Source organism: Colossoma macropomum, unplaced genomic scaffold (assembly GCF_904425465.1).
Source record: "Colossoma macropomum unplaced genomic scaffold, Colossoma_macropomum, whole genome shotgun sequence".
NCBI lineage: Eukaryota > Metazoa > Chordata > Actinopteri > Characiformes > Serrasalmidae > Colossoma > Colossoma macropomum.
Window position 1 is genome coordinate 32171281 of NW_023494785.1, and position 25157 is coordinate 32196437.

The following is a 25157-nucleotide window of genomic DNA, read 5'->3' on the forward strand; positions in this document are numbered from 1 at the left end:
GTAGTAACGTGCATATATATATATATATATGTGAGTGTGTGTGTGTGTGTGTGTGTGTGTGTGTGTAATTGAGATACAGACATGCAGTACTAGGGGTGCGGGAAAAATCGTTTCTTAGACGCATCGCGATGCGGACATGAACGATTCTGAATCGATTCACAAATGTCAAAAATCGTTTTATAACGTAATGTTGACGGAACATAAAGGGCGGAACTTGGAAGTGCGGAAGTGCAGCGCCCAGACAGTCTGTAGTGGCACACAACAAAAACACAACTGGATGAGCAAGAAATCCGACCGGCTCCCTCTGCATTAAAGCCAGGTTAGGTCAGGAGTCACAACACAAATGTTAAGAAGAGCCATTTTGTCCTTTCAACAAAAATCAAACTAGCTTGGGAGCCACAACATTTAATGTCCAGTATATATTAATGTCCTAGTTTAGGCTAAACAGTATAAACGAAACGCAGATTTACTTTGCTCTGCTTTAAGCTTCAGCTATAGCCGCTTTCCTCCCCTTTCCCTCAGGAAACTTTTCCTCAAAAGTTCAATAGTTTCTTCTAAAATGTCTCTCATCGTTTGACTGTTTTATGAGGGTGCTCATTCTCCAGCTTCTCGTTCAAATTTTCCGTTGCAATGTAAATGCGGCACAATTTAAGGTGGAACAGGAAAATTCGAAAGAGAAGCGACTTCATCTTCGCAACTTTTTAGTGTTTGACAGGCTCTCGTTGCAGATTTAACGTACCAGGAAACCAACTGCGCTGCTTATAAATGCGAATAATGCATCGCTGCAGTCTGCACGTTGCGAAACAGCGCTTTCGCGCTATGTTGCACACGTCCTGTCTCGAAGATGACACAGTGACCAAGTAGTAAAAGTCCTCAGACAGTGAGAAAATAGAAACGCTGTACAGAAAAAAAAAGATGCATCGATAATCGTTTTATAATCACATCGCAGCCCTCTGAATCGTAATCGAATCGAATCATGAGGTGCCTAGAGATTCCCACCCCTATGCAGTACTATCCCAGAAGTGTAGGAACCTGGGAAAATTTAATTTAGACTTATGTGGGCAGTAAATATTTGTTTAAAGGAAATGTTTGTTTGAAGGCATCCTGGATATTGATTGGTCAGCTGTGATGATGTGAGATGCTTGGCACATTTTTTTCAATTTGTGTGCAGCTTAAAACGTGAAGCACGTTGCGCAGGTTAGAAGAGTGCTTTTTAGTCAAGGTGTGCGTTTCTCCATAAGCAAAAATGAAAAAAAAGGTGCTTGACAGAGTTTGAAAAGGCATCTCCCCATACATAACCTCAGTACCAGATGCGCTTCAGTCTCCAACTGTTGACCAGCAAGGAGAAGCTACATATATATTCATGCTTTTTTCATATTTGTTGATTTTTATCATTTAGCGTTTATATTTGAGTTGAAAATGGCTGTTTAGTGTGTGTAGACTTTTGCAGGTGTTTTTTAGAACTGCCCAAACAGCTCTAGGCTCACCGCTACAGTATATGTCTACTCTTTAGAAGTTTCTCCTGCAGACGAAGTCCGACCAAAATATCATCCCCTACAGCACACGCACACACACACACACGCACACACACACACACACGCACACACACACACACACACACACACAGACTCTCCCTCTAATTCAGGCACATCTAGATTGTACAGACAGTCTCCACCTATTCTTCATAAAGTCAAGTCAAAATCACACTCCTGAATACATCCACTCACGCACATACACACATGCACCCTAGCTACTTTAGTGACCATAATTCATGCTTAACGTGCACGTCCTGCATCTTCTCCAGCCGCTGTCCTCTGCCAGTCGCGTCAGTGTGCTTATACACACTCAGGCCAAGCCGTCGCAGAAGCCGCCTCCCTCTAATTACACACGTTAAGGTGCAGCCTACGAGCGCACCAAGCCAAAAACGGGGGTTTTTTTTGCCTTTTTTCCTCTATTACATAACCCGCCGTTGCAGTTCCTCCTTTGAACATTCCGTTCCGAGAGCAAGAGACAGAGTATGTGTGTACATGTCCTCGTCTTGTGCCCTATGTATATATTATGTGTACCTACTTCAAATTTTTAGAATGTTGGTTCTTGTCAGCGAAAACAAAAGTGTGTATTTTTAGATGAATTACTCACTCATAACTCATAATAATTAGAGTAGAACAGAAGTGTAGATTCTAAACTTTCAATGCATACTGCCTTTGTGTTTTCAAGTGGGAGAAGAGATTTTTCATTTTCTTATTATTGATTTATAATGATTTGAATTAAAAAGGGCATGCGTTCTTGTTTTCCAGAAAGAAAAACACTTTTACTATGTTTTTTGTCATTTGTTTACATGAAAAGAACTGATCATATCCACAGTATGTTGAGAAAAGCATATTGTGGCGTAATGTCACATAATCCTATTACATATGTCTACACTTAAACAGTATAGCAAAACGACAGTGTTAACTCCAGACTTGTAAGGGTTAAATGTGTTCCACAGTTTAGAGAAAAAGAACATTCAGTGGTGGGACGACATGAAACATGGTACAAGGCTATCAATGAAGTGGCATCATGAGAGAGTGTGGTGTGAGAGGTAAGAAGATGTTAAGGGTGGTAACAGGCTGGAGTGCTGTTGAGTAAACAGAGCCTCTCCTATGGAGCTGTGTGTGTCTGAGTGCCGCGTCTCAGACATTCTTGGCCAGGACTGCAGGGCGTGCGTGTACAGCAGTGTTCATAAGTGTTCAGCCAGTTCTCTGAGGTTCTGCACACACACACACACACAGTGCGGATGTGGATGGGATGTTTCTCTGTGAGAGAGCTCGGTTAAGAAATAGAAAGACTAGAAGCAACTTTATACTGGAGAGAGTCGGCCAGGATCGAGAGCCAGAAAAGAACACTGTGACCTGGAGCACGCACATGCACACACAGACACACACATACACCGTTCAGGGTTTTAATTCTGTCTTTTATATAAATATAATGTGTCAAATAAGATGGTGATGTGAGATCTGAATGCCTCATTCACTCAGGTCTGGCCTCAGAGCTGTAGCCATGGGTTCTGGAACAGACCTTTCACCAGCCTATGATTCCTAAAAATCTAGTGATGCACTAAAATCAAAATTCGTGACCAATAGCAAAGTTCACTCTGCCAAAAAACAAAAAAATCATTTTTTACATAGATTTTTAATAAAAACTTATATTTTATAGATATTATTATTATATAGAGATTATTTAAATTCACATTGTAAACGCAAAAAAACCTCCAAGGTAATGAAGAAAAAAACGCCTAGTATTGATAATCTGCTTTCAATAGAGCAAAACTGAGCTGCTAATAAATAAAACAGTTTACATAATTAACTCACTAAAATTATTACAGTATGTAGTCTACAGTATGTGTTACAAAATCTACTGTCCTTTACAACAGAGAACGATCGTTTTTCTGGTCATTTTTGTGATCATTTCAAAAACTGTAGCTACAGAGCTTGTGAAGCGTGATTGTGTGTTTTTAAGTGGAATTAAACCTGTAGTAGAGACGTTTTTGGTCACTCTGTCTGTGCTGACCGGCGCAGTTAAAAGAAGGAAGGAAGGTTTTAATCACAATTTCTCATTTTCATTACCATTTAAATGACCTTAGACTTTTACAGTATGTTGTAGGCCTATTTGATCTTAATTTGGTTTATTTTACAGTAAACATTCATGACAATTCCAATGTATCCCTGCTATAATCCATATTCACAGATATGAATTTGCATTCTCCACTCTGTGACATGAAAATAGGCCTGCCTGTACTACAAACCTAATTCCATAAAAAGTTGGGATAGTAGGTAAAATAAAAACAGAATGCAGAAAGCAGTGATTTATAAATCTGCATTTGTAAGCAGTACAAAGACAAGATATGCATTGCAACTTCTTTGGCTTCATACTGAAACTGATGCCTGCAACGCATTCCAAAAAAGTTGAGACAGGGACATTTTAAGACTAGGGATGTTGTGACATGTTTAAAAACCATCTTAAACCAGTGAGAGACCCAAGCATGAGTGCATCACACGTAGGCCTTTATGAGCATGGATGGGTTGAGGCTCACCACTGCCAAAAATGCATCAGCAAAAAAGCCAACAGTGTAAAAATAACATTAATATTTACAAAAACAATGAAGGTCGTTAGGTAAAACATAAAATATTGTCTTTCCACACTTTTTTGGAATTGAGTTTGTACAATGAGCACAATAGACACACTGTAAATAATCCGCATGTATGTGTCGAGTTCAGGCTTTGATTTCATGCTTTGCAGACCTCTAAGGCTACGTCCACTTTACCAGGCTCAAGTCACCCCAATCAGATTTTTTGTAATCAGATCCGAGACACTTTCATTTGTGGTCCTAGATTGGATATGTGTCCGATTTGCATGACATAACATGGTGGAAGCGCCTAACCTGAAGTTAGATCCAGTAAACGGTGCAAAAGCAATGCATCTGACCCTTTTTCACCTCGTCTCACTCTAATAATGAACAGCTGAGAGCTGTTTAAAGCCAGTTATCTTCACGGTGAAGGCTGGTTCTGCTGGTTAGTTTGTTTGTTGTTCATGAGGCACAGTAGGCTAATACTATGGGATCTTGTGTGGCATGTGTGTGTCTGGTGTTGTGTATAACTGTTGTGTAACTGTTTATTTTTTCAGGGTCTGTCGGTGGTTGGGGGTCCGTGTGTGGAGGTGCGGCCCAACACTTTGGGTCAGTCTCAGTCGGCCATGAACCTGTCCAGACTGTCTCCTAAAACAGAGCCCAAAAAACGCAGAGCTCCTGCTCCCCCACCTCCTCCAGCTCACACACACACAGCCGTCCCGGCCTCACAGGTGAGCACTGAACAGCACACACACATAAACGATATAGTACTGCATTGCCTTCTAAGGTGATAGATCACCAGCACTGTTGTCTTTCACCACTGATTCACACACATACACTGGTGTTCAAAGGTTTGGAATTGGTCATGTTAATAATTATCATTCAAAAATCAGCGTTCCGTGATATGGGCACTTTTTTTTTTACAGCTTTTCCACAAATATTTGAACCCTATAGAATATTAGTATCGTATTTGAAACATTTTATACGTGTACCTGCAACAAGTATTAATAGTTGTGTAGTGTAGTGTATCATGTCAGTGCAATTATTGCCAAAAGTAAAAAAAGTGAATTTGTATTGTTCATTTAAATATGTACAGCACTGTAAAACACAAACACTGTGTGAAAAAATTTGCATATAAATGTATATATCCATCAGACTCTATTTCTTACTGTAGGAGAGACCAGTAAGAGAATCTAAAATTTGTCTTGACTCAAATTGCCAACTAATCATAGCTGATTCATCAAGAAGGTAAGATATAATGGCTTTTTAAAAACTAGTAATCAGGTTTAATCAACTTATAATGACAGCACCTACATAGTAGTGTCATAAATTCAATGCGTTATTTTTTAGGGATGTGACCACACACACACACACACACACACACACACACCCCATCATTCACCTCAGATGAGGACACGTCCACACACAGGCTCATACAAGTTTGTGTGGACTGCAGGAAGCGCGCAGTGAGTAATCACACTCTGACTGGAAGTGCAAAGGCATGTGTGTGTGTGTATGTGTGTGTGTGTGTGTGTGTGTGTCAGCTCTGCTTCTTAAGAACATAATGCTCTTGCAAAACCGTGCTGTGATTCACCATCATCCTCTGGTTTTACTTTCACATTAACTATTTAGTTTTTATCAGGAAACCTCTGAACTACACTTGTGGTTAGCCCTTGTGAAGCTGGAAGCGAGCTGTGTTGATGCCCAGGCCTATTTTAGTCACACGCTGCTACTGGATGCTCTACCAAAAGAATATTTGACTGTAGAAATATGGTGCTTATTTTGTATACATTGAAGCATTAAACACTTTTCTTTAAGAATTTAGATGTGTTCAATTAATTTTGAGCCTGTATGTTCTTGTTTCTCAGGGGTACATTCAGTTTTCACATGTAGTTTATTTGCTAAAGTCAGGTTGTCGATGTCCACAGTCCCTGTGACCAAATCGGATGCTTCTCTGGTGCTCTTCTGACAGAATTAGCAACCACTCATACTACAAAAACTACACAAGCCTCTATTGAGTCAAAGCCACAGCAATTGTGCAGTGCAAATTTGTGTCATCTTAGTGAGCTCTTTACATTGTAATAATTAAAAAAAATAGCAGTAGACGGCCATCGATCCAGGGGGAATGAGTCCCTTCAGTGCTGTGTGCAACAGAACACAGAAATAAGTGTGGCATCATGGACACGGGGCTTCCCACGATCTGTCCTGTCTTTTGCTTCTTCCATCAAGATGGTCTTATACCTTCCAAGACTGCTTCCAGGCACACTTGTCTGAGACAATTGACTGCCAGAAATTCACGCTGAGGGAGAGGGCCTTAAGGTCATGCTTGCAGACGCACCTGGGGTCGTCCTGTTTGTCTCTTTCCAGACAGCAGCTCTCCAAAGAGACGGTCTTTCAGTTTTCGGTCATCTGCCATGGATGAGACGTCACTGAGCCAGCACATACACCTCTTTTTGAGGAGCGTGAACATGGAGGTGTTGTCTGCCCTGTCGAGCTCTGTGCTTTTGGAGACCTTACCTTCCCATGTGATGCCTAGTATGATCCTGAGGCATCGCACGTGGAATGTGTTGGGCGCCAGTTCTTGTTTTGAGCACCATTGTTCACTAGCATAGAACAGGGTGCTCAAGGCACAGGCTGTGTATACCTGTTCAGTGAGTTTGTTGTCAGCCCAGGTTCTGCTTGTCATCCTTGCAAACATTGTAGCAGCTTTTCCAATGTGCCTGCTGATCTCACTTTTAAGTTATAGGTTGCTTGAGATCCTTGAGCCCGTACACACAACTTCCTGTTTGTAGTTGAGAATGGTGATGAGTGGCTCAGTGTCTTGGCCCATCACCTGTGTTTTCTTCAAGCTGATCTTGAGGCCAAGCTCTTTGCAAGCATCAGCAAAGCAGAGCATGGGTGACTGTATCTTCTGCTTGGTGTGAGTGGCAACAGCTGCAAAGCAAAAAGGAAATCTGAAGCCTTTCGTGAGCACTTTGGTCTTCGCTCTGAGTCTCGACAATTTGAAGTTTTCTGTCTGATCTTTAGCGGAGAAAGATGCCCTTTTAAACGCATATTTGAGCAAACCTGTAAAAAAAGTTGCTGAACGTGTTAGAGCCAGGACACACCCCTGCTTCACCCTGATGAGAGTGTTGAAGGGCTCGGATGTGGAGCCATCATACATGATGGTCCTTTTAATGACCCTGTGGGACTGAGCAAGTTGGGGGCAGCCTATCTTAGCCAGGAACTCAGAGTCGTTTTCTGCTGATAAAGTCAGCAGGAGTTTATTCTGCTCTCTGCACTTTTTCTTGCAGTCTCTTCTGGAGGCTTTGCATGGCAGAAAAAGGAAAAGTCTTTCTTGGAGGACAGCAGTGTCCATCTGCAGTGTACTCAGTTTTTTCTTGATAATTGCTTTCTTGCAAGCATCACTCGTGTCCTCCAGGTCTTCTATAAGACTTGGAATCATTGTCCTTATGTTCTAAGTGCCCAGCTTGATGGCTGGATGTTTTTTTTCTTTGTTCTGCTTGGTGTAATGTCAATCCACCTGTTGGTGATTCACTGAGCCTTGTACACCCAGTGAGGCAAGTGGGCTGTGGCAAGGCAGCACCTGTTTGCAGCCACCAGTCACAGATAAAGGCAGGTGGTAGTTGCCCAGTGAAATCCAAAATGTCTTCCGCTGTCGGAAGAAACCCCTGGTGCAGAGACAAATCATCAGTCACCTGCTGTTTCCCATGTTGTATCAGCACTGAGAAGCCATGCTGGAGTATCCTCTCCAGGGCATAAGCCTGAGCAAGTGCTTCTGAAGACCTAACCGATGCTCGACAGCAGGCTCCCCCTCTCCACAGCACTGTTGTAGTCCAAGAGGAAGGCAAACAGCAGTACAACATGGCACCAGTGTCAGCACAGGTGGTGCCGGAGTGAGGCTGATGACATCAAACTTGCCTTAGTGACTCCATCTCCAGATTTTGTCTTCAGGGTTTCCTTCTGAATCCTTTTGAAATGACTGGATATGACCTCAAGGCAGAGGAGATCGAGTTTTCTTCCTCGCAGGTGCCTTCCCAGGATACAGAGCATCACCTGCCTAGTGTTCGCGATGTAATAGTGCATAGTGACTTTAAGAATAAAAAAAAAAGCTAAATGATCTTTGGCATCAGCTGCAAGTATTAGCAAAGACAGAGGAAAATGCTCTAAAGAACCATTAGATCCTATGGGTACCAACCTACGGCACTGGAACATTGGCCAGTGGAAAAAGCATAGTTCCATTTTTTTGGTGCAGAAGGTTCTGGTACTTTGTGCAGTGGAAAAACACACAAAGTTAAAAGTCTTTAACAGCACAATATTTTAATGATTAACTTAGCACATTGGCACAGGATTCAATTGATGTGTGTGGTCATATGTGAATAATTTACAGGGGCTTTGAAAGTGGCTTCAGCCAATAAGATTTTACCTGTTTATCTTTTTTTTATCTATTGTGTTTTCTTAATAATGCATTTCTGATTTTCTTGAGGCATTCCTAGTGGAATTATCTCAAACACAGAACATATTGCCTGTGTTCTCTCGGCTAATGAATGAATGATGAATGAGGTTTTTAATGACAGTGTGTTTTCACAATCTGCTTCATATCATTCCTCATTTAATCCACCTGTGTGTGTGTGTGTATGTGTGTGTGTGTGTGTGTGTGTGTGTGTGTGTGTGTGTGAGAGGGAGACCGAGAGAAAAGAGCCGCTTATGTTTATTCAGAGCTAAGTCATGTGCTGTGTGCTTGTGTGCACTCTTCAGCATATATGCGGAGCAGCTGACAGTAAAAACAGACATTCGATCCAGCAATGTTGCTGGCAGTGACCATCTCACATGGTCAGATGCTGTTGTTTCATTATAAACCTTCCAGACCTTTTCTCTGTACTACATGATTCCAGCCATCCAGTCAAAAAACTGAACCCATTCATCAGCACCACTATCACTTGATCTGTTCTGTTCCACCAAATCAAATATTCTGTCTGATGATGCGAATTTTGCAGTTCAAATCTGTGTTTTGTGCATTTGGTTCTTTTCTTTATCGCAAAATGTGATCATGTGTTCAGAGTGAAATCTAAAAGCAGCTCTTTCACACATTTTCTAAACTACTCTGTCATTCTAAAGAACCCTGGAGTCAAGTCAAATGAGGTTACATCTCTCGCTCTTTCTCTCTCATACACCCTCTCACACCACTCTCTCTCTCTCTCTCTCTCTCTCTCTCTCTCTCTCTCTCTCTCTCTCTCTCTCTCTCTCTCTCTCAATCTTTTTCTCTCTCTCTCTCTATCTGTCTACCAAAATGTTTCTTTCTTTCTTTTTTCTTTATCTCTATTAATGTATCTCTCTCTTATTTTATCTTTTCTCTCTCTCTTGCATGCTCTCTCTTACTCTCTTGCTTTCTCTCTCTCTCTCTCTCTCTCTCTCTCTCTCTCTCTCTCCCTCTCTCTCTCTCTCTCCCCATGTCCTGGTGTAATCTGAGTGCAGTCAGATGAGGACAGCTGCTGCTGGAGTGATGTTCGGTCTCGGGTTTATTTTAGACCCCCTCACTTACTGATCCTCTGTAAGGACCCCGCCCTGCCAGTGTTTACACAAATCAAAACAAGACATCTTCTGAACTGACAAATTTTGCTTTGACAAACTTTGTTTTCGGTCACATTTCAGTCACTGTTGTGATGTAACGTGTGTGAACGTGGGTCTCAGTGTGACTCTCGTAGGTTTGACCTCTAACCTGTATCCCTGAGCTGTGTGTGTGTGTGTGTGTATGAGGATTTGGCATTAGCAAAGGTGTTTAAGAGGTCAGTAGAAGTCATCATCTTGCGTCAGCCTGTTTCTTTTTGACGTGGAAGAAGCCCGTAGTGAGCTCAGCACAGGTCTTGCGAAATCCTTGCGCGTGCTGCAAAGACTATTAATTAGACTTTTTTAGAACAGCAGGCTATCATGACACATCGGTTATGTGATTATAAGATCAGGGTCAACCAGCTTTGGCAATTGATGTCATCCTCTGATGATTGAAGATTTTGGTGCTGTTTATGACTCAACAGTGGTCAAGTTAGGATAAGTTAAATATATTTATACAGTTTGTTTAAAAGCAAATAATGCAATCGAAGTGCTGTACAACAGATTAAAGAAAATAGAAGAGATAAAAGAAAAGATTAAGATAAACTACAGTACCACAACCCACACTAAAGGACAGCACAGTACAGCAACTACATAAAACACAAGGGAGTTGGCATGGTCATAAAATAAAAGAGATCAGAATAAATTTTCTGTAGAATTAACCCTAAAACGTTACCCTGGTTGTTGCCAGCAATAACAAAAATATGATTTTATCATAATTTTATATATATATATTTCTTGTGGCTCATTGAAATAAGACATTCGGTTGAAAGTGTGAATTCTGTTGTAAGCAGGCCTCCAGGCAGGTTCAAGAAATGAAAACTGTAAATGAACGGTATTTTAGTGGGAACCAAAAAATCCTCCTTAACTGTTCCAGAATAGAAACATTAATTTGATGTGTTGTTTACAGGTTAGTGACATTATTTTCTAATTCCATGCAGGTACTTAGTCATGATATTCTGGCCATGATGAGCTTAATGAATCAAATGGGGAGAAATATTTTTAAGATAATGAAATTTGATTTGTTTTCTGCGAGTGTTGTCATTGTATGGTAGATACAAAAATCAAGACATTATTTGCAATATTAGCCCTTTAATTGTTGCTAAGCTTGCCTGTTTCACATGGACATACGTTGAATCTAAAGCTTCAGAAAAAAAGGCCAAAGATGTGCCTTTGATACCAGTAAAAGCGAGTATGGAGTAAATTATGTTGTAAGGTAATAGAGCTGTAGAGTTATTTTCTACCTATTTCCGAAGACAGACACATAATAAAATCCTTGAAAATTCTAAATTGCTAGATTATTGTCAGTGGTCTTAATTAGGTACAATGCCTTCTCACTGAAACAGCTGACATAGGTTATGTTAAAATGTCGGAGTAAATGTCACACATCAAGTCAGCAAACACTTTTAATGTCCAGTATTTAGCCTTGAACGCTTGATGGTTTAGATGCTAAGTTTAGCTGATATTCTCTGTTCTCAACTTTCTGTGTAGCCCACAACTTAACAAATTTGATTTATGTATTCAGAAATTCCTTTGTCTTTCGTGCAGCAGCAAATATCGCATTCTTCATTTACTGTGAATTTAAAGATAAATTACCTTACTATAAATGTTATCTCAGCATAAGTCTAATTACATTAAACTATGCATTAGAGAGATAACCAGGCCTGTTTACTATCATGACAACACCCAGGAAAACCTATGGCTCCCACTTTATTTGACCCTGAGTAGATTATCTATAGATGTTCAAATTACAAACTGTTATCATCTGATTATCTCTTGAAACTTAGTTGATTCTCAACAGTGTTAGGGATATTTAGATATTTTGATATTTAGTTGAATACAAGTTAAATGCAAGATAAGCATCTACAAAGTATCTGCAGTGGGCTGTCCAAATAAAGTGTCTCCAAATTATATGCTGCAATATTTTTACAGCTGTCAGGTCTATTAGCTTTCCAATATAAAGATATTAGGTCTTCCTATAGCCTGTGTAAAAGAAATGGTTCTACTTTTGTTCTAACCACTTTAGGAATGTCATGCTGGGTTTTAAACACAAGAATACAAAATTTAAATATTAGTTTTGCTTGACATTAATTAATTCGTTTTATGCCCTGATGGTAAATAAGACATGTTGAATCTGATGAAAAGTTATTGTGCATATGGTGTTTTATGGAAAGTAAAAAACATCCTTTATATTTTTGGCATGCTTTTTTTTTCATTGTTTGTAATTGTGTCTGACTTTCCTGTTTCACAGGTTCAGTTTTGTTGATGCAGAATGTGAATGTAATCACATAATTACACTGGAGTTGTAAAGCAAAGTGATAATAACTCTTTACTTCTGTTGTTTTAGCCAAATGGCACCAGATTTTAAATAAGTCGTCTTGTCCTGTTTTATATGAGCATAGTGTCTCCACTTGTTTGGAGCATTTATGTATGTAATGCTCTTCATTGACCACCATGCCACTGCCACATACACTGCGACATTTAGTAGCTGTTCTGGTTTTATTTTTTCCATGATTCTTAGAAACACTAATGACCTTGATGAGAGGCATTTTCAGTGGGTCTCAATCCTCTTTAGATTAACTCACTTAAATGAGGCGTGTGTTTCAAGCTCCTCAGCGTAAGACCTCCTGATCCAGCAGCAGTTTTTGCCTTGCTCAGACTATACAGACATGGGGAAGCAGAACTTTTTCTCAGGTGTTTAACACTTGCATTTCCATCAAAAGTATGAAAAACATATGGAATTATGTAACTACCAACAAAAAGTATTAAACGTGTGTGTGTGTGTGTGTGTGTGTGTGTGTGTGTGTGTGTGTGTGTAAGGAGGTACACCTCCTTATATCTGCACTCATTGTCCATTTTGTCAGATCCACTTACCATAGAGGTGCACTTTGTACTTTCTACAGACTGTAGAACCAGTGTTCTCTGCATACTTTGTTAGCCCCTGTTTACCCTGTCAGGACCACTACAGGACCACAACAGAGCAGGTGTTGTTTGGGGGGTGGATTATTGTCAGCACTGCAGTGACACTGACATGGTGGCATATTACTGTGTGTTGTGTTCATGATGAGCCACAGTAATGCTGCTGAGCAAATAAATGCTTACTGGCTAGATAAATTAGGCACACACCGATATGGGAATTGTGGGCCAATGCAGATACCTGAGATTTTCCATGTGCATATCTGACACCAACACATAAACATTTGAAAAATGTAGAAAATGGGATTAATCTTCCTAGATTAACATAACAGAGAAATACAAAATGTATTTATGAGTTTCAAATGCAGTAAGAATAAAATGTAGACATTTTAGCACAGTAGTATACAGTGTTCTTACAGTGTTCTCTGAAAACCATAATTTGTCCAAAAGGACATTGTGTCTTTCTTAAATGAACAACACAACACTAATGCATCACAACACATTCACTAATCAGTAATGATTGTTAACTAATTGTAGTAGTTTGTACTACATGAAAATAGTACATTCATGTACATTCATGCCTCAGTACATTAATTTGAAAGTCATACAGGACATTGACTTTTGTCCTGGCCAAATAAAGGCTCTCTGTCTTGATTTGCTAAATGAGAATGAGTCATTTCGAAACTACTCTGGTACACTTTATTCCTCCTCTGGCTCTTGGGGTCATGTTGGGCATTTGGTAGAAATGTTGGCACTAAGTGGTCAGCTACCGCCCTTTCTTTCCCCTCAAAAGCATCTCTGACGGAACGATCTGGTAGCACAGCAGAGCTTGGAAGGTGACCTGGAGGATTTCGATAAAAATAAACTGAGCAAAACAAGGAAGCACGACACCATCGACGTGAGATGAGACGAATGGAACAGACTGTTTACAGCAACTTGCTCTGTCTGTGTCTTCAGATGAAAACACTGTGTTCTCAGGGATGAAGGAACTGGTTCTTGGTGCCAAAACACACGTCCTTATGGATAGATGTGTGAGTGTTGTTTTTGGGCCATGTGTGGGTTCTTTGATGTGTAAGTCTACTGAAATAAAACACAAGATGGAATGAGAACGGAATCCAATGCATGTGCCTTGCCCTTGAGGCGTTCCCACTAAAAGAAGCTCTTCTTATCAGTGCAGAGCTGTGTCCTGGCTTTTGGATTTAATTTCAGATCCCAGCTGTGACATGTGCGTTCTGTGGTCATCCTCAAAATTGATGTTGGCCACATACCCAACGGGAAGGAAAGAATAGAGTTCCTGATCATATTAAATGTCAGCTTCAACATGGTTTTGAGTGCATAGTGTTTTTCAGGAAGGCCCATTGAGGTCTTGGACAGTGCTACATAATCTGTAATCCCAAATTGTTGCACATCAGTGAAGGTAACTGTAGCCTGAACCCTAGAAGATTGATAATAAAGGAAATAAAAGCTATATTAAAGATTGCTGTGGCTAAACTATATGCTATATATTTGTTATTCATAGAAATGCAACAGAACAGTGTGTCAAACTTTATGCCCGTCTGTTTGATTTATAAGTATTTGGTCTTAATTTGTACTTTAGAGAACAAGCACCTCTGAGACCTGAGGATCTCTGTGTACTGTTTACTGTACACTGTAAAATACACTTTAAAGTGTACTGTAGTGTAAAGTACTTACAATTGTTCTTTAACTTCTGAATGACCACCAGAGAACATGGAAAGCATACTTTATACTCCTTGTGGCGCCTACACACAAATTAAGACCAGTGGTGGACAGAGCAAAGTACAATAATGACTTTTTTCAAGCATCTTTAGTAAGTGTTTCTGTTTTTTGAGACTTTTCACTTTTCACTATGCCACATTTCATGTAAAATATCCTACTATTTAATCCACAGCTTTCTACAAGATACTGTAAAGTAAATATTAGACTTTCCATAACCTCCAAAAGTACATGATGCACTTTCACAAAGAAATCAAACCAATCATAGCACACCTTTCACTAAATCCCCTCCCTAAATACTGAATGTCCAGTTGTAGCATAGAACTAGGCCCAAATGTCTCTGAGAAGTTTTCAGAATGAAGGAAAATTCTGTAAGTTTGTGCAGGGTATTTTTAAATCAGATACCCCATATCCTAAGAGTTTGGATGGGGAGTGAAATTTTACCCATTTCCTGAATTGAAGACATAAGAGGAGAACTGCTGGAAAATCTCACAATATTTTCACATTTTATACTTAGTACATTTTAAAACAAATATGTTTGCATTTTAACTCAAGTAATAAAATAAAAGGAACAATTATACTTTCACTCAAGTACTGGATTTGTGTACTTGTGTCCACCACTGATTAAGATCTTAAACCATCAAAAAATGATGAGGTCCTTAGGGATCACAGCTACAACTGAAGGTGGTCCATGTTTGACTATCACATTCAGCCTCCCAGCTGAGACAGGAGGTCTTTCCTGAGTTTGAAATGTCAAAACACTAGCAAAACACGTGTACGCCAGTACTTGGAGGTTCAAGGGCTGGACAGATTAGACAGAACAAAACGGCTTGCAAATCATATTAGCTCTTCCACTGTCTCCTTCGCCGTGACATTAAAGACTTACTCAGATACCAGAGGCACATCTTTCACGTTATCCCTACAGGCCTTGGGATGAGTGCTCAAGTGTTCTCCCTGGCAGTCAGGCCACTGTACCTGGTCAGAAGTGTGAGAAGGAGGACTTACAGACACCAGTGAGTTCTCAGAGCTAGACTCAACAGTTAGAAAGCAAGGGGTAAACAGGCCTAAACATGGCAAGGCCAGCAAGGTAATCGCATTACCAGACACAGAGTGCAAGGAGTTGTTCTGGTGAGATGGTGCATAGGATGCCCTTCTTCAAGGGTAGTAACATGGGAAGGGACAGAGGTATTGCCGTGAGCAAAGTCATAGGTCGCGTGGCAGTGGCTAGCTTCAGCTAAGGAGATGGTGTGGCAAGACCTACAGGAGAACTGGCTGTGGTACTAACATAACAGCTTTGCTACTTCCACTTGCCTTATGGTAACAGTTAGGTAGCTGTTAGCTCCTGAGTTTGACTGTGGAATCCTCTCTCGCCAACTGCTGGCTAAACACAAGCAGGAGCTTTAGGCTATTTCTGTGCCATGAGGCATATTGTTTTAAACACTTAATTATCAGGAAACGTAACCATTTCCCACTCTCATCCATTTTTTTCAACCATTATAGTAATCACCCTTTGGTAGTTTGACTATGGGCATGACTTGACTGTTTCCTTCCTCTCATGAGCAAATTGTGTACTGTGTTTCGTGTAAACTATCTAAATAAAAAAACACCACCACCATATGATATAATGTTTTGCAACACCTATAGATTGCTAAAGATTTCAGCTTGAAACACCTTCCCGTCTCCCCTACTGAGTGTGTGGGTGTGTGTGTATACGTGGATTAGAGGTGGAATGTGTGTGGTCTAGCCGAAAAAGTGCGAATAAATCAAATGTTCGCGGTCTTGAGCAGGGTACAAGAGTAATTAAACAGATTGGGCAGGAGCCCAATCAGCAGGAGCCTGCTTTACTTTCATCACAGAGCCAGCATTCCACAGGATTACGAGAGAAAGGGGCAAAAACAAGCAAAGTTCGATGCATCTCCATATAAAGAGAGGAACCACAACTTTGGCCAACTACTGCAAACTCATTTTAAGACTTTATATACAATAAAAGGAGAAACAATCCATAACAAATGATGCTTTAACACATGAAAGAGAGAATATCACATAGCATAATAAGCTGTATTGATTGCCTTTATATTTTAATTCATAGCTAATAGATCCTGTTACTCCAGAGAGATTCATTTATTCTAAATCTAATGTACCACATATGAGTTGAACAGTACAAGGATTGGTAAAGAGCCCGGTGGTGAGCAGTGACACTGGTTTGCTTGATAACAATGACGAGAAGTACCAGTTCTGGGAAGAATGTCGAATCCCATTGCATTAGAAGAATTTTCCACACATTGTCTATAAGACCGCATTGTTTTGAAACAGGCTGTTCAAGGCTACACTGTACCTGCCCTGTTCCTCAGACATCTGTTGAGAACACTGCTGTTTTACATGCAGGATTCCAGGACTAGGTCTACGTGTGTCATCTAATCTAGAATCAGTGTGGCCTTTTCTGATTAGTTTGTTAGAATACGAGGGACCAAAATTGCAACACTTAGTGACATAGCAATGCATGTAGGTTATAGTTGAGTCTGAGCACAGTGGCATTGAGGCCTGGGGAAAATGAATGGCTGACCAGCCTGTTGTGGAACAGAACCCTGTAGTCCAGCGTGCCTGTGGCAGGACCATGGTCCCCACACACTATAATTACTTGCTCTCTCCACCCCTCTCTCTCTTTCCCTCCCACTTCCTTTCCCTTTCCCTCAACTAAGTGCTCTGTCCCTCCGACCTCCTTTCATTACATTTGGTTCAGTTCAATTCTGTTTAATTCAAATTGCATGTCCAACTGAGATTGTCCCAAAACAGCTTTCCAGAAATGTGGGTCCATACACCTACTGGTCAGACTGAGGGAGACAGTGTCAGGAAAGCTCCCTGAGAGCATGAGGAAGAAACACTGATTGGAAAAGAACCAAGATTGGAAAAAAATATCCAAGTGATATGCAGACTATATATGAAGAAGTAATATACAGACAATGTACATATTATTTACAGACAATATACAGTACACAAGCAAAATACAGATTACGTTGGGACAAGCAACATACATAAGGGTGTGTGGTAGTGCAAACAACAGTCATCCACATCATGAATGGGAATGAAATTATTTTGGTGCACAGTGATATGAGTCTGAAGCTGGGTGGAATAACTATCTGGAGAAAAAATAGAAAATGATATGATACAAGTAGAACAAGTTGACCAGGAAGTCTTTATCTCATGGATCTTTCATCTGTAGGTCCCAAGTGCCTCTTTATCTTCATCTTGTAAACTTGTTCTCTTTGTATGATAACGCCCTGATCTGGTGGCCCAGAGGATGGGTTTTTCTTTTGAATCATGATTCCTCTCAGTGGATAAATGTTGGTAACTATGTGGTACGGTGTGGTTACAACATCGTTCTGCATTATGCTGCATCGCACAGCCCAGTGGAAAAATATCTTCAGACACACATTCATAGACATATGGTTTTAAGAAAAAGGTAATTGGTGTAAAACCTTTGCCTGAAGTGGAGCTGTCACACTGGTGCACCTCATTTATAGTCAAGAACCATCCATTGACATGTTCTTTAGGGAAAAGTAGCTCTTCTATCATCACTCTAGAACCCTGTTTTGGCACACTATTTTTAAGAGTGTTTTTCTGCTCTATCTGTCCTACGTTTGCCTTTTTATACTTCCACAAAGTCCATCTGCCTCCCCTGCATCGTAACACCGCCCCCCCAATTCAGCTCCTTGCGTCCCCTCTCTCTCTCCTTTCCCCTAAATCTCTACTCCTTTGTAGTAGCTGCATTCTTGTGGCTTGGGGTGAAGGGGTTAAGTATGTCCTGCAGACATAAAGCGTACCTTAGGTGTAAGTGCACATTAAATGTGCTTAAAGACTTCATAGCGTGAGGGGGTGTTTATTCTTAGTGTGAACTTTAGCCTAGAAAAAGCAATTCTGTGCTGAGACTGGACAATAAGGTACTGTAAACTCAGGTGTAGACTCCACAGTGTTTGAAAAACTTTTTCTAAAGAAAATGAATGTAGAAAGTGTGTCAGGTACTTTTAAATATAATGTTTGGTTCTATTACAGTATGATATCATATATCCACTATGGCCAAATCTAAGTGGAAGGGCCCTAATAGCTGCTTGAAGACGTTATTTGAATTCAATATTTAGTTATGTAAAAGTATTAACAAATTTATTAATATTAAAAGCTTATTTTGCTTTTGTAGTAGCCACCAATTCGCCATGGACTGAGGAAGACTGAAGTAAGAAACTGTGAAGTGCTGTTGAATAGAGAGAAATAGAAAATCCTTGAAGCGGATGCATTTTTGTTCTCTTGAACTGAGGCAGCCCAAACAAAGATACTTGCAGAACAGGACATTATAAATAAAGACAGTAGGAACTGGGACGCAGATGAATGTCAGCATTTGTCAGACCAAAGATCGATGTCATGTATTACATATCAACTGATATTGCTTTCTTTTATAGTCACTTGGTCCAGACAGAGTGATTATACAGATTGAGCTTCAGCATAGCTCTAAGATGAAAATGCCTTTATTGTTTTGGGAATATAGTAGGATTGTAAGAGGATCTTGAGCAAAAATCTGAGAGAGGTTCCAGCACTAAGACACATGCTTTTGTAATGCTATACTTGAAAACCTAACTAACTTAATCTTACTCCAAATAAATATCTTTAATCTTAAGCCTGACTTGTGTATGTATATATATGTGTGATTTTGAGAAGCTTTAGTGTGCAGCCTTAGAAGGTCTAGTAATGATTTGAGGGCTGGCTAGCTTTCATGTCCTATTAGCAGTGTTAACTTTTTGGTCACTCTGTTACTTTAAAATGGAATTCCAGGGATTTTTTTCTTAAAGTTTAACCATCTTCAATGGTTGAGACATAGACAGTCATTCAAGGTGGTCTGATGTGAAGTGATTCATTGTAGAGAAACTCAGATTTTTTACACGGATGATGATAGGAACCAGATGTTGTGACGCCTACATCGCAAGTATAGCCATTTTATTTGCTATTCAAAACAACCAGTGAACCTACATTACATTTTAGGCCAAAAGCTTATCTCAGAACTATCATAAAACAGTGTTTTGGGCTTTAGGTAGCTTATTCCTAACCCGTTAGTGTTATAACTTTGAGATGTAGCTTTTAGAGGCACTAAAATCTTCAGATGTCTGGTTCCCATCGCCAAACACGGAACAATTCTGGGAGCATTTCACATCACTTTACATGGTTTGCATCCTACCATTTATGTTTTAGAAATTGTGGAATTTCCCTTCAAGTCAATGATTTGCACCTTTGTTCTCAGTGGTAGAAAATTCAGTGATTTAATTAAAAAACAGAAAAAGTCAATAAATCGTTTTCCTGCATCCTTAAAAGTAAACAGAGTAAGGTCTGTTTTTTGTACTTTTATACTAAACTTTGATTAAAGCTCCTGTTGCTTCAACGGATTTTTAAATGTCACATTCACTTCCTGTTGAACTCTAATGAAACCACGTCAAACATGCTCATGTGGGTCACAAACAACATGTCTTTACTGCATTTACATAGGGAAGGCCTGCATTCTCACGTGAGACATCCTCTCTAATTATGGCATTTAAAAAGTGGGACAGACCAAGGATCCCACTGTACCCATGACACATTCCTTCTGTTAGTGTGACCCACTCTCTCCATTTCACTCTGTCTCCTTTGTCCTCAGACACAGCTGTATGTGTGCCCACCGCATTTATTTAGGGTCACCCTCGGGTCATCGCCACAGCACTGACACAGTCTTCAGCATGAGGGGGTCTCTTAGCTGTGAGGCAACAGCGATTTGTGCGTACAGCCGATGTAAGCCGTTACAATTGATTCTGAAGAGCAGAACTGAGATGTTTGTAACAGGCTAGGCACATGTCAAGCGATGTAAAAGACAAAGTCGACCCACTTCCTTTGTCCTCAACATACCCCTGTGTGTGCGTTTGTGTATGTGGGGCTCTTTGAGTTCAGTGTTTTGCTCACCTCTGACCCACATTTGTGCCTGCTTGGGACAGTTCTAGCAGCTTGTTTATGTCTGTGCCTGCATTGTTTTTGCTGTCTGTGGTTCATATTCACTGTTGCCTTCAGCTGCTGTTTGCTGTATTCCATTTTTAGACTAGGTTATTGTGTTATCATAAAATAAGGTGCCTTCACCAGTTCCACATTTTGTGGCAGAATGTGTCATGGATACATCAATGCATAAATATATCAGGCCAATACTGACTACAGATGTAATATTAAATGGATTTACTGACTATTTTTACTAAAGTATCAGGAGATATTTCTGATGAGATTAGATATAATCCACTTGCATAAGAAAGGGGAAAGTTAAAGGAAATATGTGAAAAACAGGAGTTTCCAATACTGGACTTCAAAAAATGATTAAAAGCTACAGAGAAAATGGGGCTCCTAACAACCATGCAAGACCTGGTAAACAGAAAATGCATCCAATGTCTATGACTGAATTTTAGAGGTGTGGAAAAATATTCTTTGAAAAACTGAAAGTGTCTAGAAAAGAATGGCAGCTGGAAGACAAACAGTAAACACACTAAATACTAAAGAATTTGATGTTGTATTTAGTTGTTGAGGCTTTTGTTGATTTTCCTGTGAGGTACATGTTTTCTGCTTTTTTTGTTATGGATAACTTGAACCTTGGGATGGTTTGACTGGAAATTACAGTGTTTTCACATATAGTTCGTTTTAAAAGAACCGAACCGAGTTCTGTTAAAGTGAACCTGGAAGGGAACCAACTGCAAGTGACCTCAGTTCTTTTTGTGTTCACAATGTAAGTGAACCATAAAGAGGACTCAGTCTTCTCTCTGGTCCATTGAGATCTCAGACCACTTCTTGTTCAGACCACAGCTCCATTAGAACTCGGACCCCTTTCACAGCACTCATGGTGAGCACAGCGCTCGCCAAGTGGGCCGCGTTCTCTGATAAATCCGAGCTATCAGGTGACGAGAAGAACCGCCAGACCCGCCTGCTGCTCTCCTAATGGCCGCGCTGAAACGACTGGCCGAAGTGCATCGCGCAAAATTGGAAACACGGCCCTGCGGGTCTGCGGTGGGCTCCGTGTTCGGCTGTGCTCCTCACTGAAGCTCCACCCGGCCAATTTTCATTCATTCAGCGTTCAGAGTGAAAGCAGCTGAAAACTGCGCTGCGTGCCCAGCTCGAGCCTTTAACACGGTATAATCACGCGAGCTCTCGCATCTGATCGCGTTAATAAGTCAGCGCTGCTGTAGATCACAGACAGACTATCCTGAGTAGAACCGTATAAATGATCCTGGGTCTGTTTACCTGCTGAAGTGAAGACTGTGGCTGTGTGTACGCTGAGCCTCGAGGTCTTCACCATAAAGCAAAGCTGAAGCGGACTGGGGCCGTTTTGTTTCTCACAATCCACAAATTAATCGAACCACAAAACGAACTACAAACGAACCGAACTGAGACCAGCTCGAGAGTGTCCCGAGTGTGAAAACGCCCTTAAAAACATGAAGGGTAGTCTCTGATTTTTGCACAGTATTGCGCATTGATTTTTTTTTCTATTGTACTGACGTGCTAGGAACAGGGCCCTGGTTGTTCGTGGGCTGTGGAATTTTTTGTTTGTTTCACTTTGTTATTCCTTCATGCTGTTCTTTTCGCTTTATTTTCAAGTTTCCAGTGTTGTTTGCTGAAGTGTCTGTATATTTTTAAGTTTACGACAATTTGACAAATGCATGGTGCAACCGTCCTTAAGGTCTGGAATAGAAAACCAGGAATTTAGGCCTTTAACCCCTTAAATGGCCGGTTTTATTACACACTTATACGCATATACACTGTTAGAAATAAACGTTCTGTGCAGGTACATTTTTTTGCTCATCAAGGTACAAACAATGTAAATATACCTTCAAAGGTACAACAGTGATTTTAAGGTCCAGTTGTGTTAAAGTTTTAAAAGTTTTTCCCAGGTAAAAAGTACATATTTGTACTTTTTCATAATCTAATTTTTTAAAACAGATCAATAAACTTAAAATCCTGGAGGAAAGACGGGGTGTGTGGAGTCAAGTTCAATATAAATTTAATGGATTATGCTACAGTTATGTTCCCTGACTAAAGGTACTGACATGAACCCTTGAGGGTACCACCCCAGTGACAAGAAGGGTACTGCCCCAGTGACAGTTTAGTACCTATATTTATGAGAGTGTAGGGATCAGCTTCGCTGTTTATTTGTATTAAGAACAAATGTAAAATATTTAGGCATAAGCTTTTATATCAAAATGTCTTTAAGATTTGACTAGAAGTCCATTGCAGTGCTTAACTGATGAGAGGGGTTAAAATGCAACACTGTCCAAGCTTTGATGCCTCCACATGATTTGGTGAGGCAAGCAAGTTGTCAGTAAAATGCAGCATGGAGCAAAAGGGAGCTCGAATAGATATAGCAAAACTTCATATTTGTTCTGTTTTTTTTTTCTTACTGCTTCCTTTAAAGCATATTGTTAATAATGAATATAACTCAGGAACCTCTCTTTACAGAATACGCAATCCAGTTTCACCTACAGATCTTTAGAATCAAGGCCGTGTGAGTTCGTATGAATTACTGTAACCCTTTGGCAGGAGCAGAAGAATTCATTCACCTCCTCCAGCCAAAAGAGTATTTCAGAGCTTGACAGGCATTTAATAGCTTTAGTTCTGCGGAGTGAAGGTTCTCCATTCGTAATTTGGGTCAACACTAGTCAGTGGAAATTGTGCAATAAATCTCTCAAAAAAACGTTTGAATTTCAAGCCCTGCAGTTATTTAGTTCAATATGTGTTCTCTTCACACAAGTTTAAGGTATGAGTGTTTTAATGTACTGAAGGAAAATAGCAGACTAAGCGAACTGGTTGAATAAATTAAGTTATAGGAGTTTGTCAGTGTCTGACTATATACTGAAGCACTGAATTAACTGTGGGACGTCTGGAGTTAGTCTTGTTGTGTGGCTGTGCAATTTAAATGTAATTGTGTAGTGAGTTATATAATTAAGTAATGAATTACATTTATATTCGGTCCACACTTCCAACTTTTATCCTTTTTTTATGACAAATGGCAATGACAAGAACATGGCAAAAATGTAAAGGATTTTTTTTTTTGCAAAACAACTGTACACATAACACCTTTTTATAAAGGGTCATGTAACAGTATGTAAGGGTTCGGCCTGTGGTCAGTTTTTGTTATGCGTGCGAGCAACTTGAACCTGTTGATACAGTGAAAATCAAGCATAAATGTAATTCATGAATCATGATATAACAACATGACAGTATTAAATCCAGGCTTCTAGAATCTGTTACCAAATTTTTGTCTGTTTCTTCCTTTCTGTCTAGACAAAACCAGACTCACCACGACTAGACAGCCAGATGAAGAAGCGTAAAGCCCCAGCTCCCCCACCTACTCCGACCCCCAGCACCCCTGAGCAAGTGCTCACCATCCCTGCTGCTGTAGTCCATGTACCACCTCAGACTCAGGGTAGGACCTCTGTACCCGTCCAGGTTCTCAGCTCCGCACCACAGGCTGATGACTCTCTGTCCGACCTGAGCCACAGCATTGAGGACTCTGAGCCTGCCGGCTCCATCTGCAGCAGCTCCAGCAGCGACGCCGCTGCCGAATCAGCCAGCAGCAGCCTGGCCTTAGAGCCCATGTCCGAACCGACAAACGAGAGACCCAGCAAGCTCAACGCCAGAACCAGAGCCAGAGCCAGAAGAAAATCCACAGCCCGCTCCCAGAATCACTGTTAAGCAAGAGCCAGGCCCGAGTTCCACACCAGAGGAAACAGAGTCAGCCCTGGAGCTTAAAATGGAGGAAATGGAGAACAACCGCCACAGTGCGATAGGTATGTGCTTATAACTACATTTTAATAATGCTGAAGTATTTCAGATATTTCAGTATTTACTATGGGTTATTGCTTTTGTTCTCTCAGCAGAACCTCAGGATTGAATCAAATTACCTCTTGTAGTGTCAAAGTGCACAAGCTGTGCTTGGCTGGATGTTTTTGGTTGTTGGACCACTCTTAACCCAGCAGTGACACCGACGTGTAAAAACGTCAGCACCACACACACTACCACACCACTACCATGTCAGTGTTACTGCTGTGCTGAGAATGATCCACCACCTAAACAATGTCTGGTCCAGATGTCCTGTGGCCAAAAACTGACCAGTGATGAACGGGGTTAAAGGTGGCTGATAAATTGTGCATCAACAGATGATCTACAGTTTGTAATTGTACACTTGTATATAGTGGACCTGTAATGTAGGTGGAGTTCATAAAGAGCGTCAGTGAATGGAAGTATGAGGTAGGGGTTTCTGCCATGGATGCAGTGTATATTCTCTCCTGTAATCATGCCTGACGGTCACACCGCCTGCTGAACTCAGTTCCCTATCACACAGGAAGTGGTCTTTTTAGATTATGAAATGTTTTCATATTTTTTTTTATTTTTTGCATTGTCCACAACGCTGAACTGCAGCCTGCACTATTTGTATTTACCTTTTTTAGCCAAGTGATGTGAACAGGAAGCGCAAACGTTGTCAAGCCAACAAATCAGTAACTTGATTCATTCCAATTTTTTTTATTAATGTTGATTAGCTGTTGCAGCACTAGTATTTATGCGGGCTAGTAGTTAAAGATAGAGTAGTTGTTCAGCTGTGCATTTGCATGCATTGTAAGCAGGTGGATAGCATAGTGAATAAAGCACACAACCTGCAGAGAATGGATTTCAATGCCCAGTTCAGGAGAGTTCAGTGCTCTAATATTAGACACAGCTCCTAATGCTACATTCCTGCCAGTCTAATTGGGTCACT

General features: G+C 40.5%; 1 protein-coding gene across 1 annotated transcript in view; it reads left to right on the top strand.

Annotated features, from left to right (window-relative positions):
* The window catches only part of cobl (cordon-bleu WH2 repeat protein), a 95888-nt gene that overhangs the window by 45307 nt on the left and 25424 nt on the right, over positions 1-25157 (top strand). The window contains 3 exon segments of the mRNA XM_036590681.1: positions 4663-4836; positions 23687-24033; positions 24035-24192. Of these exon segments, the coding sequence (XP_036446574.1) occupies positions 4663-4836; positions 23687-24033; positions 24035-24192 (679 nt within the window).